A 15,730-nucleotide genomic window follows, 5' to 3' on the forward strand; every position below is an offset into this window, starting at 1 on the left:
TCCAGATCCCTGCACTCAAAGATTTTGGTCTCTCTTCAACAAGTTCAGCCACAGGAATAAGTCATGGTCACTGGGCATCACCCCATCTGCACCAGTTACATCTGACTGGCAGTTGAGATGAGAACCTGTGGAAAGGGCAGTGCTGGTGTCAGCAGGGCCTGGAGAGCTGGAAAGGGCACCCGTGTGCCAGGCAGCACTTCTGGGGTGAGCCCTGCATTGAATCCCTGTGTTTGCAGGAGAAACACAGCCTTGGTGGCACGTGTGGCCTCTCAAGGAGACTTGGAGGCAGCCGTGGGAAATGGGATGTGAGGAGCCAGGTCTGCCCTGTGCCTCTCCCCAGGGCTGGGCCGGCCCTGGAGCCCCCTGAGCTGTTGTTGTGGGCCCAGCAGGCAGCAGGGGCAGGATGGAAGCACAGCAGGCTCGGGTGCCACCGAGGCAGCTCGCTAGGTGTCCTCCCATCCCTGCTCTGGCACAGCCAGGGAACAAAAGCTCCTCAGAGCCCGTGGGCTGATAATCACTCCTTGTTTCATGCTGGGGCCCTCCCCCTGTCCCCTGGGGAGCTGAGGCGCAGAGATCTCTCAAAGTGGGGCAAAACAAGACGCTCTGGAGGCTGAAAAACCTCACGGCTTTGTTTTCTCTTGTGCCAAGTGACACTCCAGAGCCGGGCAGTTGTCCCCTGTTGCCAGCGCTTTGGATGCTGCAGGGCTGATCCCTGCTGCTCTCTGTGCTCCAGCTCTCCCTCTGCTGCTCCCCAGGTGTCCTGCCTGTCCCCAGCAGTACCTGGCACCCCCACAGCCCTCGGGATGGGGAGCTCTGGGGTGCAGTGGGGCCTGCATGTACTGGCTGGTGTCCCCAGAGTGGGACAGGCTGGTCCCCAGGCCATGCTGTGGGGATGTGGCCGTGGTGGTGGGGGTTTGGCAGGCTGGGGTGCAGCCTCAGAGCAGGTGGAGGTGACAGCTGTGGTGTGATGCCACAGCTTGAGTGGCAGGGGATGCCCCGGGGTGCAGGGGATGCTCTGATGGGGGGACAGCTCTTGCAGGGCTGTGCTGAGGCTGTGCATCCTGCACCTGGAGCTTCCCTGTGCCAGCAGGCTCCTGGCCCCATGGAGGTCCTGTGCCCGTGGCATGGCCGATCCCAGCAGGGCACAAAGCCAGTCCAGCTCCTTTCCTCTTGTGTCCATTTTCCCTCTTGTAAAGGGGCAGCCCTGGCCTGCTCAGGACTGCCTGGCTGACTTTTGGAGCTTGCTGTTTTCTTTGAAAGAATTCTGTGCTCAGGCCGTGTGCAGAGGTTGCTCAGAGCCCCAGAAGAGCTGTCACCTGTGGCTGTGGCATTGCAGTGCCCTGGGCTGGGGTCAGTGGGGACAGGCTGTCCTGCAGGCACTGCTTTGTGTGCACAGCTTTGCTCAGCCTCTGGCACTGGGAGTGGCCCCACAGGAGCTCCAGGCTGTGGATGTGGGGACAGGCCCTGGTGGGGGAGCGGGGGAAGAGGGGAAGGTTTGACACCCTGATGCTGCCAGGGACAGCAGCAGAGCTCAGTGCCAGCAGGGTCAGGCCCTCTGTGGTTGGTGGGGCAGGGGCCAGGCTGGCATGTCACTGCATGTTTCCTTGGCCTCACACATTTCCTTGGCCCCCCAAGGAGCCCTTGGGGCTGGCAAGGGGCTGTGCTGTCCCCAACCTGTGTGTGCTCCTGGCCCTGGGCGTGCTGCAAGCAGGGCTTGGGAATCTGCCAGTGCTGATGATGCTCATTTTACTGTCTGGAATTCCATTAACCTGGTGTTAACTTCATTAACTTCCTTTAAAACCAGCAATTAACTTGGCCATGGCTGTTGGTCCTGTGCCCACAGCTGCTGTCTGTGGTGGCTGGGATGCACCCACTGCACAGCCTGGAACAGGAAATAAAAAACTGATTCTGTCCAAAGACTGTGGGCTTTGCTGAGGGGCTGAGCCACCTGGGCTGGTCCCTGGCCATGCTGTGAGAGGGCATGGAGCTCAGAACCCCCATCCCAAGATGTGAGGGACCCTCTGGAGCTTTGTGCTGGAGGGCAGTGGCAGCCCTGCCGCTCTGAGGGTGTCCCAGTGGCTCCCAGTTCAAACTGGGCTGCTGGGAGTACCAAGGGCAGGGCCTGAGTGCTGCTCCCAACTCTGAAACTGCCCCCAGGGGCACCTGAACCACAAAACCTGCAGAGCCATGGGGCAGTTTGACTTCCTTAAGCCTTTTCAAATGTGATGCCAGAAATGAGCTGCCCACCTTGCTGTGAGCAGTGCCTGGGACCTGGGGGCTTTGGCTTGGGAGGGATATGTTGGGTTTTTACATTTTTCTTTTCTTTGGTAGTGTGTTGTTTCCTGGAGCTGAATGGCTCAGGGCTGACTGCAGTGCTTGTCTCCAAACAGACACAGAGTGCCCAGACGTGATGTCCTGACTCCAGAGCAGGGAGTGAAGGAACTGGGGGTACCATACTGCTGTGAAATGCCTCCCAGCTCTCCCCTTGGCTGCATCCTCTCTCAGTTTGGGGTGGGGACAGCAGCAAGACCCCGGGGAAGCTTCGTTTGTCCCACCTAAAGAACAACCCCAGCCCCAAGTGGGGTGGGTGCAGCTTGCTTTCCCTCTTCCCTGCCTCTGAAGGCCCTCGGTGGGGCCGGGCGGGCGATGGGGCTGCGAGGTACCAACAGAGCTGCTCTGTGACACTTGGCCGGGAGCACAGAGGGAGATTGATGTTTGCTCGGGCGCTCAGCCCTCAGCTGCGGGCTCTGCCCACCCCTGCGCCAGCTGGGGACAAAAGCCCCGGCCCCGGGTGGCACTGCAGGGCTGGCGTAAGCCCCCAGGACAGCTGGCAGCTCTGTAAGCTTGGCGCCCGCCCAGCGAGCCGGAGTGAAGGGGCTGCGGGGCCGCGCAGGGAGGTTTGCCCTGGGGATGCTGCATGCTCGGGTGTCTGAGCTCCACCCCCGAGCTGGCACCCCCCGGCCCCAGCTCCGCCTCATCCTCGGTCCTTCCTGTCCCCTGGGTGGGTGAAAAGGGCTGGGGTGGCTCTGGGGAGCACCCCACAGAGCTGGCTGGGGAGAGAAGGTGATGAGGTTTGGGGCTCCTGCCCAGCCCTCCTGGCATCTCCCACGTGGGAGTTAAATGTGACAGTCACCAGTTGTGTCAGAAAAGTCACCCGTGGAAAGGTAATGATATCTGTGTGGGTACAATGGTGGGTCAGGGCTCCTGTCCCCACAGGGCAGTTGTGCCCTTGTCCCCTCCCCACGCCGTGAGTGGGAGCTGGCTGCAGTGTTCTTGGCAGAGACAAATCCCCAGCACACAGCACTGAAAATCCCAGAAAGCTTTATTTGCGTAGGAAGGTCGATGCTCTTTAAAAACCCACCACTGCAGGAGGCTGGCGTGGCTGCCCAGTGCCTGTGGTGCTGCTCAGACACTGGCACCTCCCTGTTTGGCACTGCCTCGGGTGCTGGGGAGCCAAGGGTGCCTCCAAATGGGGCCTCCCCTAAAGCAAGTTGGCCTGGACACACAGTGGGGCCCCATGGGGAGCCCCACAGCAGGGAGGCATGCACAGGGCTGCAATGGGATGGAGCTGGCTCAGCCTGGCCCTGTGGGTCCCTCAGTCCCCTCATGGGGTGGCCTGGGGCCAGTTCTCTGCTTGCCCCACCTGTGGCTGAGCACTCTGTGGGGCTCAGGGGGCTCAGAGGATGATGCTGCCAGTCAGTCCTGCGAGGAAGAGGGGGATGAGTGGTGCCTGAGGAGCCAGACCAGGGATCGTAGCAGGGGTTTCTGCCTGGCTCTGCTTTCAGAAGGCAGTGCTGGCTCCTGGCATGTCCCCCTGCCCTGCAGGGTCCATTCTGCCATGGCAGGTGGGTCACTGGAGCACTCACTGTGCCTCAAGAAAAAGGGTGAATCTGATTTCCATCCTGCCCTGCCTGGAAGACTCTGGGCCCTCTCCTGCACCCATGGCCCTGGGCCCTGCTGGGCTGCAACCTTCTCCAGGCTGACTGTGGGCAGAGGGAAAGGAGAGCATCACCACACTCCTCTCTGGAGGACTTAAGCATCACCTGCTGCTTTTATTTCCTGCAAAGCATGGAGGGTATCCAGGTCTGGAGGGCTGGAAGCCTTGCTGAGCTTGTCCTGTTGGGGTTCCAGTTGCTCTCCTCTCCAGTGGAAGAGTATTATGGATGAAGTTGCCCAGGGGATGCTGTACCCAGATGCTGGGCTGAGGAATGGGGCAATTCTCACCTCCATCTCTCTGGCACCGTGGTGCTGTGGGAATGCAGCAGTCTGGGGATGCCACCACTCACTCTGCTCCTCCAAACAGACTGGCCAAGCTTTCCCCACTGCTTTCATCCCAAGAGATCTTGCTTGGAAGGTGGGCTGTGGGCCCTACCCTGCTGATAATGCAGTGCCATCTCCCCAGTGCTAAGTGACTCCATCTGGGCCCCTTCAGCAGGACTGAGCTTGCCTGCTGCCTGCCTCAGGGCTGGCCTTTCCTTGGAGCTGCCCACTGTCCCTGCCACAGTCCTGCCTGCAGCCCTGGGCCTCAGGGGCAGCTCTGAGCTCTGCAGGGAGGGCAGCAGCCCCACCCTGCTGCTTTGCTGTGTGTTGGAGCTGGCTGGGGCTGCAGGGCCCTGTCATTGATGGCCAGGGGGCTGTGGGGCCATAGCCTGCACCCTGTACAGTGCAGGTGCAGGCAGGGGTGCTGCCTGCTCTTCCCTGCAGCCAGGCTCCAGGCCAGAGGAGAGGGCTGCACCTAATCCCTGGCTGCTCGGGGCACACAGCTCAGTGATGCTGCCTGGAGAAGCAGCAGTCTGACATGGTAGGTGTGGAGAAGGGGAGGGTAGTTTTCTGGAAGGTGATGTTTTCTGGCTGTGCCAGAGTACCTGGGGCTCTCCTGTGCCCCTGGCTACCCAAGGCATCCCCAGCAGCTCAGCATTCCTGGGGAGCCGTTGTTTCCCTGTGCCCTGACAGCACAGCATCCCGGGGGACCTGGGGTGACACCATGCAGGAAGCAGGAGGGGTCCCTCTCTCCAGCTGACCACGGGGACCTGTGATTGTTGATCCCCCACTCTGTGCCACGGGATCCAGTGGGGCACGGGGGCTGCCACATGCCCAGGCTCTGCGGCCCAGCCCAGCTCCGGGACAGAGGGAATGCAGTTCTGGCCGAGCTTGTGGCACCTGGGCTCGCTGCGGGGGTCACACCAAGAGGCAGCCGTACTTTTCCAGCCTCAGGGCACCAAGTGGATGTCCTCGGAGCGCAGCACTTTGTAAACGACCCAGTAGAAGATATTGAAGAGCAGGAAGGTGAAGGGGAAGACGGCTCTGGAGATGGTGTCGATGCGCTTGGCGCGGTCGATGTAGCGCCGGCGGAGGCTCTCCCCCTCTCGCAGCACGGCGGGGGCTGCCGGGGGGCTGTACACGCCGGGACCCTCCCCAGCCCCCTCCTTGGGCTGCAGGCAGTGGCCCAGCCCGTAGCCCCGCAGGTAGAAGCGGCTCTCGCGGCTGAGCTCTTCCTCCTGGCGAGGGAAAGGCGCTCAGCCGGGGCACGGCGGGTGCTGCGGGGTGAGCTGCACGTCCCGCACACCCTCGGTGCTGGGTGGCCAGTGCCCGTGCCAGGCTGTCAGATAGCCCCGGCCATGCAGGCAGGAGCACGGGCTGCCAGGGCTGTGCACGGGGCAGGGCAGAGCACCCAGCCCCTCATTCTCGTCCAGCGCGTGTTTCAGGGTGCAACCCCACCCTGGCAGCCCGACACAGCCCCCCGGCTTCCTCCCAGCTCCAGCCTGGCTCCGGCAGCCAGAGGGATGGGGGGTGAACTGGTGGAGGGGGGCACCCAGGGGTGCAGGGAGCTGAGGTGTGCAGGCGCTGCTGTGAGTGTGCTGTGTTTGCTGGGGGGTGGAAGTGTGACTGTGATGGTGGATGGGAGGGGACAGGCAGCTTGCTGGGGCAGAGCAGGACAGGGATGCAGGAAGCTGGCTACCACCAGGGCTTGCAGGGCACCCCAGTCCCTCCAAGAACCAGGGCCTCATTTCTCCCCATGGCTGCTTGGCAGAGATTGCCTGGGGCAGCAGAGGAGGGAGGCTGAGAGAGCTGGACTCCTTGCTGGTCTCTCTGCCCTTGCTCACCCTCTCCCTCCCCTTGCTGCAGAGGGGGCAGCGTGCCCACGGAGTTGCATGTTCATGATCAAGGCTGCAAAACTGCCGCGAGAGTGTCTGGCCGCAGCCCACTGCCACTGTTCACCGATTGGGTGCCTCAGGGGCTGGCCGGCAGTGCCTGCCCTCCTCCCCATCCACAGCTGTGCACTGTTAGCCACTTGCCTTGTTTTAGCCTTGGAGAGGGTTATGTGTGCAGAGATTTGATGAGGGATGGGCATGTGCAAGCACAGGCTGCACATCTGGCTTTTTGCTGAGCCCCTGGACTCATTTGGTCTCTGTGGCTGAGCTCAGCTCCCCTCTGCCTTTGCTGGTGCTGTATCTGGCTGTGGTGGGTCCTTCCTTCCAGGGCCTGCTGCAGGTCAGTGCCTCACTTTGTGTCTGGGTGCTGCTTGGGATCCCAAACACCATCTCTGGCCGGCACTGCCCTCCAGGACACAGGGGCTGCTTGCTGAGGTCAGCCCCTGCAGGCACTCGGCTGGCACGGGGGCTCTCATGCAGAGAGTTTGTACCCTGGCATCTTTATTTAACTCAGCAATCCACCAGCTAAGCAAGATTTTACAGTGGGAAGAGCAGCAGTGGCTGAGATTGCTGAGGTTAGTTCTCATTTGCAATACAGTTTTATTTCCCTGCCTCAGGCTGAGTCCTGCAGCCTCTCTGGATGGGGGACCTGGGTGCTCTGTGTGCTCTGGGGACCAGCAGCTGCTCCCCCAGCCCGGGGAGCCAGCAGGCCCAGCCTGTTCCTGAGCCTGGATTTGGGTGGTCTGTGGGAGGGATTTGCCCTCAGGCTGTGAAACCCAGGCACAGGAGCTGTAGCAGGGCTCTGCTCTCATCTCTCACTGAGCAGCACCCCAGGGTGCTCCTGGCTGCATCCAGTGCTGTGCCAGCAGCACCCCGGGGTGCTCTGCAGCCTCCACCTCAGGGCAGCTGCACTTTGGTCTGTTCTGAGCCAGCACATGGTCCTTGGGCTGGACAGAGCCTCCCCCTCCCTGTCCTGGCTGGGTGTTGATCTCCAGGAGTCATCTGTGAAGGGCAGGGTGCAAAGATGCCTCTCCTGGCATCCAAGGGCTGATGATGGTGTAGAGGAGGTGAGGCTGAGCAGGCCTGATCTCCTCCCTGGAGCTGTGGTTGATCCCCTGCATCTCCCCAACATCCTGGGAGCTTGTCCTGCCCCACACTTCTCCCTGTGCCTCAAAGTGCTCGCGTTCCCTGAGCAGCTGCCTGTGCAGGAGTGACTGCAGGCAGCTGGCAGTGCCTGGAACCTGCAGGGAGGCAGAGCCCTCACCCTGCCAGAGCTGTGGGCACGGCTGGGGAGCTGGCAGCAGCCATCAGTTCACCCTCAGCAAAGGGGACTGTGCCCGTGCTGCTTTCCAGAAGGGCAACCCAAGACATGGAGTGGGGGTGTCCACAGGGAAATCTACTCCGTCCCTCTCAACACTTCTGAGCCCAGGCACTGTCAGCCACATCCTACGGGCACATATTCTGTGTGAATCACTGGCCTGCTCCTTCCACAGGCCCTGCTGGGCTCCTGGGGGCTCCTTTGGGGAGGGGAGGGTGAGGCTGCTGGGGAAGCACGGGGGCTGCAGGGTCGTGCTTTACCCGGGAGCTGGAGAGCTGCGAGAGCGTCGCGTAGGTGTGCTCGCTGCTGTGCCGGCTGCTCAGCTGCCGCAGGGACTCCAGGCTGGCCGTGCCGCTGCTCAGGCCCTTGTGGCATCCAGCAGTGTGCACCAAACAGAAACAGGACAGCGGGTGACCCAGGGCTCTTCCCTGGCCCCGGGGCAGTGGCTCTGGGCGCCAGGATGGGGATGGTGGGGAGATGGGGCTCTGTGTGTTGGGGGGAAAAGCCCCGCAGTGTGCCCTGGCACTGGGGTCTGTCTTCAGCACATGGTGAAGTGATTTGGTTGCATGAGATGTACTGAGCCTGTGGTGTGTGTGTGTGCATTCGTGTCTTCTGTGGAGATCTGGTGCCTAACATTATTTAAAATGAGAGTGGGGCAGCCCATGCCTTCCCCAAGCTCCATACAGGCCTGATGCCTGTGTTGATGGGCTGACAGAGGGGAGGACAATTTCCATGAGTGAGTGATCCTGCCTCTCCAGTCCTGCTGTGCTCCCATCTGCAGCCCAGACCTGTCCCTGGGTGCCACCATGTCCCTCCCTGACACAGCAGCGAGTCCCTGTCACTGCCAAAGGGCCCAGGTTTGGGTAAGGGGAAAGGCTGGTTTCCCCCATCCTCACTGTTTCTTTTTCTGCAGCCTGAGGATGTCCCAGCAGGAGAAGGACAGCACCCTAAGCAGGGCCTGAAGCACCCATGGGTGCTGAGCCCTGTGCTGCTGTGCCCGTGGGTCCCCGGGGTGCTGGAGGAGCCATCTGCTGCTGTGGAACGCAGCCCTGCCCTGGGGGCTGCTGAGAAACTGTCCCTGCAGCCCTGGGGTGTCCCCTCAGGGGCTGAGGACGAGCAGATGTCACAAGAGGGGGACTCACCATCCTCTGGCGGCGCTGGCGGCGGCGCAGGCGCATGAACTCCTTGTGCTGGCGGGAGACAAAGTTGACGGCTGCGTACTCCAGCAAGGCGGCGAAGACGAAGAGCAGGCACACGGCCATCCAGATGTCAATGGCCTTCACGTAGGACACCTGCTGGGGTGACAGGGGCTCAGGGACCCACTGCCCCCCACCTTGCTCGTCCCCCCCACTGCCAGCTTCCAAGAAGCGTGGCAGCCCTCTCAGCCTGGGCACTGGCCAGAGCAGCCAGCGTTTCCCCTCAGCACGTGTGCTGCCCCAGCTGATGAGGCTCCAAAGCCAAGCCATTCCCAGGAAAAGGCTCTCCCTGCCCCTGGGGTGCTGCGGGGCAGCCAGGCAGGCAGGCAGGCAGTGCTGACCTTGGGCAGGGAGGCGCGGGAGCCGGCGCTCTGCGTGGTCATGGTGAGCACCGTGGTGATGCCCAGGCCCACCCGGGCTGGCGCCGCATCCATGTTGATCCAGAAGGAGACCCAGGAGAGGATGACGATGAGGAGGCTGGGGATGTACATCTGGATCAGGTAGTAACCCATCTGCCTCTCCAGGTGGAACTTCACCTCGATGCAGGTGAATTTTCCTGCAGGGAAAGGCGGCCCCAGTGGGTGAGAGGGACCCCTGGGCCATGGCAGGGGGTGGCAGCAGGTCCCTGGGGTGCTCACCTGTGTTGTAGTACTTGGTACAATAGCCCAGGTCCTTCTCATCCCTGAGGATGAACTGTGGGAGTGTCAAGCCCTCTGCCACCTGCACGGCCTCCTGCTCCTCCAGCCACTCGAAGATGAGGTCGTTCATAGTGTAGCCAACTGGAGGGGATGTAGGGAGCCATGGGATGGGGACACGTACCCCGTTCAACCCCACCCTGAACAACTTCCTGAACAACTGCTTCTTCCTGCTCATGTCCCTCAGAAAAAGTGAGCTGACACCTTTTGGGATGGCATGGAATGGGAGGGGATGGGATGGGAAGAGGGAAATGAAGCACAGCTTGAACCCCCCGAGGTACTCACAACTCTCCAGCTGCATGGTGCATGTCTGGATGTCCATGGGGAAGTTCTTGAGGTCCATGGGGCAGGACAGGATCAGTGTCAGCCTGGAGGAGGCAGAGGAAAGGAGGGAGTTGTTAGAGCTGGGGCAGTCAGTGGGGGAAAGTCACCACATGAAAGGCAAGAGGAAAGCTTTGCCTCCCCACTCAGGCACTGCACCAGAGGGGAAGGTTCTACCTAATGCTGTAGAGCACGTTGCCATTCTTGAAGATGCGCAGGAGCTTGTTGTCAGTGGTGACCTCGTGGAAATTGGCCCCTTTCTCGTTGGCAAAGAACAAGTCTGGCTTCCAGATGGAGTCGAGCATGGAGGGGTCGAGGTCGAGGGAGTCGTCGGGGTACTCGCGGTAAGCCAGGCGGGGGTCGTTCCACTGCTGCCGCAGGAACACGTTCACCCGGTAGTCCTGGGACACGGGGCACCGCCTCAGCTGAGAGCACCGGCGTGCCCGGGGAGGAGCAGGAGGAGCAGGAGGAGGAGGAGGAGGAGGAGGAGGAGGAGGAGGAGGAAGGGCTGCCTCTGTTGAGGCTCAGCCCTGCTGTTGCTGCGTGCCTGCCACTAATAAAGCAGGGAGCCGGGGCAGCTCAGGAGCCTTCCCATGCTGTCAGCAGCCAGGGGAAATTAAAAAGCCAAGGCCACAGCAGCTGAGAGAAGGAGGAGGAGGTGGGAGACCAGTAAGTGTTGCCTGCAGCATTCTGCACAGGCTCTGTGGGCCTGTTGATAGTATTAAGGCTTTAGCAGAAGCACCAATAGGAAATTTTTGCCCTGGGACTTCCTCTGAGGTGTTCCTCATGCACCCAAGGAGGGTCTGGATGGCAAGGGGTTACATCCATCTGCCCCACTGTTACCCTTTGGGGGGTCTTTCTTCCGGCTCAGGCACTGGGAATGTGACCCACATAGCCAAGCTTGTGTTAGCTGACCCCAGGAAAGCCACAGCCATGTGCTATGGCTTTGCATGTCCCCAGCATGGTGCCAGGGATGGCTCCAGAGGAGTGACAGGAACCCCTGTGAGCACAGCCTTGGGCACTGGGACCCACATGCTGCCCAGCACAGCCACTGCCAGCCCCCAGGCACGGGACAGGCTGGCCAAACGCTCACCATGGTGGTCTCGGTGACGGAGCCAAAGCTGTTGATGAAGATGTTGCAGGTGACGTTGACGGGCGGACCTGGAAAACAGCGTGAAGCCTCCTCTTGCTGCCGGCTGCGGAGACACGTGCGGGCACACGCGGGGACACCGGGGACACGCTGCGTGCCTGAAGGCACACAGGCGTCCCCTCCTGCTGGGGCCACCCCGGGGCTGGGGGTAACCCCAGCACGCCCCGCAGCCGCCCTGCTGCCAGGCAAAGCGAGCACACAGGGCTGGCCGGAGCAGCCGGGGCTCTGGGGAGGGTCTTGGGATGGGGATATGGTCAGGGTCCTGCCCCAAAGCCCCTGGGTTTGGGCAGTCATCAGCGTGGATCTGCCAGCTTTGGAACCCTCACATCTCCCCTCTTACCTTTGAAGTTGGGTCGGATGCGGGCGTCGTACCCTGAGGTTCGTCCCATGAGCTTGTCCAGGAAATCAGAGGGTGACATGGGCTGGGCTGAGCTTCGGGAGCCAGCTTTAATCTCCTCCCGCCCTGAGACCAGCCTGCGGGGCAGGGGAGGCAGGTCAGCTGCTGCCAGGGGTCTGCAGGCACATTTTGGCCTCCCCTGGGGACACTCAGCTGCCAGGGCAGGTGGCTGTGCCTGTGCCTGTGCTGCATCCACTCCAGTGCCCGCTCAGCATGGTGGGAGCATCCCTTCCTTCTGCTGGGATCCCGGTGGCTTTTCCCCTCACCTGCAACAGCCTGAGTGTCACATGCCCACATTTTGCCTGTCCCTGCCCCACCACTTCCCTTGGCATGAGGGCCAGTGTCTCCTGGCTCCAGGGCTGTGGTGGGGACAGGGCACAACCAGTGCTGGAGGGGAAAGCAGGGAAGCTCCTTCTCAGGTTCCACCTACAGCTCCAGCTTGAGTTGCTGAGCAAACAATCACCCAGTGCCTGTCATGGACTCACATCCTGGCAGGACTGGGGGTTCACAAGGGCCCTGCCTGAGTGAGGGGTGTCCAGAGCACAGCTGGCTTCTGACACCCTGCCAGGGGCCAGGGAGGTGTGGCAGCAGAGGAGCAGCAAAGCCCACCTCCACACCAGCCCTGGTGATGAGCTCTCCCACACAGCGCTCCGAATGACGATGGAGATTTATTCAAACTGACTCTGGAGGGGATATTTTTGTGAATGCATCTTAGCCTGCCAGCTTGTCTCCTCCTGTCAGTCTATAATGATAATTTCAAGGAACAATGCGAGAGATGTTCACTCACCACATTGCCAGGCATGTGGCTGCGATGGAAAGGAATTAGCCAGAGATCTCTGGACACAAAAGGAGCTTTGAGCAGGCTGCTGGTGCTGCTGCATGATGCCTTGTAGCTCCACCAGGTCTGTGCCCAGGTGGATCTCACTCCTGCTTGGAGCTACAACGCCATCACTATAAGAAGAGGATGATGCTGGGAACCCTGTGGTCCTTCTTCCTACCTCTTTTCAAGGGGGTGAAATTCATCCTAGAGGGGTTTATATGCACCTTACCAGCTAGAAATGGCCGTGAACAAAATGTTCTAGTGGGGCAGGTTTTCCTTGAATTGGAGAAGGGCAACAGAGGGTACCTGAGATTCATCCTGATCAAGAGCAAAAGGCTGAGGGAAATTCCCCTCCAGGAGGTGCACGAGCAAGGTGTGGTGCCTTTGGGAGGAGGCTGCAAGAGGCTAACAAGGAGTTAAGTGAGGCTTCTGCCTGCCACACAGCTGTGAACCATGTCCTCCTCCTCAGCAGGACAGGACAGGGAGGGTTCTCCCCTGGAGCACGTGGGAGGGAGGCCCCCGGGCTCCCTTGGCAGGTAGCTCCTTGGAGAGGCTCAGATAACTGAGCCACAGCAGATCCGCAGCCCCGGGGATGCTCAGACCTGCGTGGGGGATGCCAAAATGCCCAGAGTGCAGCCCTGGCAGGGCCGTGCTGGAACGTAGCCCTTGGGCACAGCCTTGGGGCACTGCCTGCCCTGGGGCCTCTGCCCCGACCCGGGCTGGCACCGCAGGGCCCTGGCTCTCAGCACCTCTGTGCATGGTAGGGCTGGAAAACGCTGATGTCTGCCTAAAACGCTGCCCTGAGACAAGCAGTTTCTGCACGTGAAGCAATTCTGCCATAAATGTTGCAAATCCCCCCATGGCGCTCCAGCCGCACTGGCAGAGTGGTGGGATTGGGACTGGGACCAGGCTCAGCCTGGAGTCCTGCAGCCCCCAACCCCTCCCTTCCTGACCCCCTGTCCCCTGCATCCCACCTTGTCCCAGATAACACCCAGGCGGACAGAGGTGGGAAAAGGGACCTGGGGGCTTTAGATTTTCCACCCAAGTGGGCCAAGAGCTGTTCCTGCACCCACGGGACCTGGGGCACCCACCCACTGTCCCGAGTGACCCAGGGTCTGGGTCAGGGTCCATCCTGAGCTCTCCTCTCCCAAACACCAGCAGCCAGGAGAGGATCTGGACATCTCAGGGGCTTTGCAGCTGCGGGGAAGGCTGTCTGGGCTGTCCCCGGGCTAGCTCGCCCTTTCTCCCATGGGGGCAAGGCTCTCCCGCTGGCCCGGGGACCCCCGGGGGCTGCCGGGGACAGGCAGGGTGCAGAGGGGGACTGCGGGGGGAAGGCTGCTGGGTGCCCGGGGTGCTGGGTCAGGGTGCTGGGGAAGGGGAGCGAGGCCGGGTTTGCGGGAGGTCCAGGTAGGAGCTGTTCTGTCCGGGGCATCAGGCCCGGAGCCAGGTCCGGACTGGGGGCCGGGATAGGGGTCCCGGGGCTCGCCCGGGTCTGAAGGGGATGCCCGCGATCTGTCTCCGAGAGGGGGGATGGCCGTGTGCCGGAGGGGCATCGCGGCTCCCGGGGGAGGGCTCCGGGTGCCGGGGAGCGGCTCGGAGAGCAGCGGTCCCGCAGCCCCGAGCACCCGCGCCGTGCGCTCACCTGAGCGGGCCGCGCCGGGGCAGGAGGCAGCCGAGGAGGAGGAGGAGGAGGAAGGCGAGGGCACCGGCCCGGAGCGCGCCCATCCCGCCGCAGCCCCGGGCGCACGGGCATGACCCGGCCGGCGGCGGCGGCGTCCCCGCTCCCGCTCCCGCCGCACCGGGGCCGCTGCCGCCGCCGCTGCCGCCGCCCCCCGCCCGCTCCCGCTCCTCATAGTCCGGGCGCCGGCCGGCTGCGGGCCCCGGGAGCCGGGCGGAGCTTCGCCCGCCGCGGCGGGGAGGAGGCGGCGCGGCGCCGGGGGCTCCCGTGCCCGCCCCCTCCCCGTGCCCTCGGGGCCGCTGCCGCCCAGCCCGGGCCCGCGGCCCCCGGGGGCTCCTGGGCGCCGCAGGGAGCGAGCCCTGCGCGGTTTGGGGCGTCTCGGGGCGCACCGGGGTCAGGGGTGCGCGGGGGCTCGGGACGTGGCAGCGGGATGGATGGCGGGGGACCCTCGGAGGACGGGGACCGAGCCGGGATCAGGGACGTGCGGGGCTCAGGGACGTGCGGGATGAGGGATGTGCGGGATGAGGGATGTGCGGGATGAGGGATGTGCGGGATGAGGGATGCCCCACAGGAACTGCCGGTCGGATGGGGGGCGCGCCTGGGGAAAACCGGGCTCCTAAACCCTTCTGCCCGGCCTTGGGGCCGCAGCTCGGGTTCCTCCTGCTGGGACCCTGCCCGTGCCTTTCCCCGAGGCTCGGCAGAGGGACAGGGCTGTCCTGGGCGAGCTCGACAGTCATGTCTGCGAGATGCCGGAGCTGCTGCGGCCGCCAGGGAGAGGGAAACCGAGGCAGAGGGAGGGAGCTGCCTGTTAACCAGAGCCCGGGCCGGCACTCGGGCTGCTCGGCCGCCTTTGCCCTGTCCCCTGAGGCCACCCGGCCAAGCCGCAGAGTCGCCTCTGGTCCAAGGCAATCTGTGATTAATTTGCAAGGAAGTAAACAGTATTTAAAAAAGATAAAAGCGCAGAATAAATGATTCCTGGCAGATATGTCAGTCAGGTTTCTGTTCACTCCGCTGTGGCTGGCTCATCTCATTTATTTGTATTAATTGCAGTCTGGTAGTGGCTGGGAGCTGCTGTACAGAGCCATTGCTGCAGGGGGGCACAGGGGAGGATCTCAGGGGGAAGGAGAGCACGGTGCCCCCTGTGCCTGCTCTCCCAGGGCAGGCAGGGGCTGCGCAGGGCTTGGAGAGGTCCCAGTGGCTTGGCGTGGGTGAGGCTGTGTGGAGCTGCCCCGGGCGCTGCTCAGGGCACCGGGGGCTGGTGGGCAGCGGGCACATGGCTCGAGGTGCTGTGCAGGGCCCCTCGTGCCCAGTGACCGGCTCTCCCAGCAGCAGGAGCTGGTGAAGTCTCCTCTGATTACCGTTGCCATTAATGTTCGCGGTGCCGCGGTGCTGGGAGGCGCAGGGCACAACGCGGAGCCCCGGGGAGCAGAGCAAGCGCACGCTGTGTGACAGCTCCTCGCCCAGACACTGTCCGAGCTAAGCAGAACTGACACTGCGGGGAGGAGGGGAGCCACGGCACCCTCTCTGCTCTCTGGGGAAACTGAGGCACGGGCACGGTGTCCCTGCAGCAGCTGAGGGGGCTGAGGATGGTCAGAGCGGCTGTGGGGCCAGCGAGTCGGGTGGCCACGAGCATGGGAGCTCAAGGAAAGGGGCAAGAAGCCATGAGTGCCCATGCTGTGCTCGGCAGGGCGCTGGGGCCGGCTAACAGGGCTCTTGGAGAGGCTGCTGGAGCCAGCGTGGCTCCCTGGTGGGCAGCACCGAGGGGGCTGCTCAGGCACAGCCCCCCTGCCCGCCCTGCAGGCAGCCAGCACCGCGAGGAGAGCTGAAAGCAGCGCTGAAGATAAGCTCTGAGCGAACGAAGGCAGCCAGCATCCCAGCAGGAGGGCCAAGGCACTGCTGATTTGCTGCTGCCGGGCCGGGGATGCAGCAGGAGCTGCACAGCCCCAGCCCCAGCGGTGCCCAGGGGATGCAGGGTGGTGCCTCTCCTGAGCAGGATTTTTGGG

The 15,730-nt window shown here is 62.8% G+C and overlaps 1 protein-coding gene across 3 annotated transcripts; it reads right to left on the reverse strand.

The window, feature by feature from the left end:
• Window positions 1-4,032: 4,032 nt before the first annotated feature.
• On the reverse strand, window positions 4,033-13,944 carry LOC135304572 (glycine receptor subunit alpha-4). 3 transcript variants are annotated; one of them, XM_064427132.1, is made up of 10 exons: window positions 13,692-13,944; window positions 11,173-11,306; window positions 10,776-10,843; window positions 9,860-10,083; window positions 9,647-9,729; window positions 9,305-9,445; window positions 9,008-9,222; window positions 8,613-8,762; window positions 7,731-7,835; window positions 4,033-5,498 (listed from the first exon to the last, which is right to left on the reverse strand). In XM_064427132.1, the coding sequence occupies exons 1-10, from the start codon at window positions 13,772-13,774 to the stop codon at window positions 5,211-5,213; spliced, it is 1,491 nt and encodes a 496-aa protein (XP_064283202.1). In that variant the 5' UTR covers window positions 13,775-13,944; the 3' UTR covers window positions 4,033-5,210. The 3 variants fall into 3 exon arrangements, with proteins under 3 accessions (XP_064283202.1, XP_064283203.1, XP_064283204.1); XM_064427134.1 differs by lacking the exon at window positions 4,033-5,498 and adding an exon at window positions 6,636-7,598; XM_064427133.1 differs by lacking the exon at window positions 7,731-7,835 and having other exon boundaries at window positions 13,692-13,942.
• Between the last annotated feature and the right edge of the window lie 1,786 nt (window positions 13,945-15,730).

The sequence above is a fragment of the Passer domesticus genome, chromosome 7 (genome assembly GCF_036417665.1).
Source record: "Passer domesticus isolate bPasDom1 chromosome 7, bPasDom1.hap1, whole genome shotgun sequence".
Lineage (NCBI taxonomy): Eukaryota > Metazoa > Chordata > Aves > Passeriformes > Passeridae > Passer > Passer domesticus.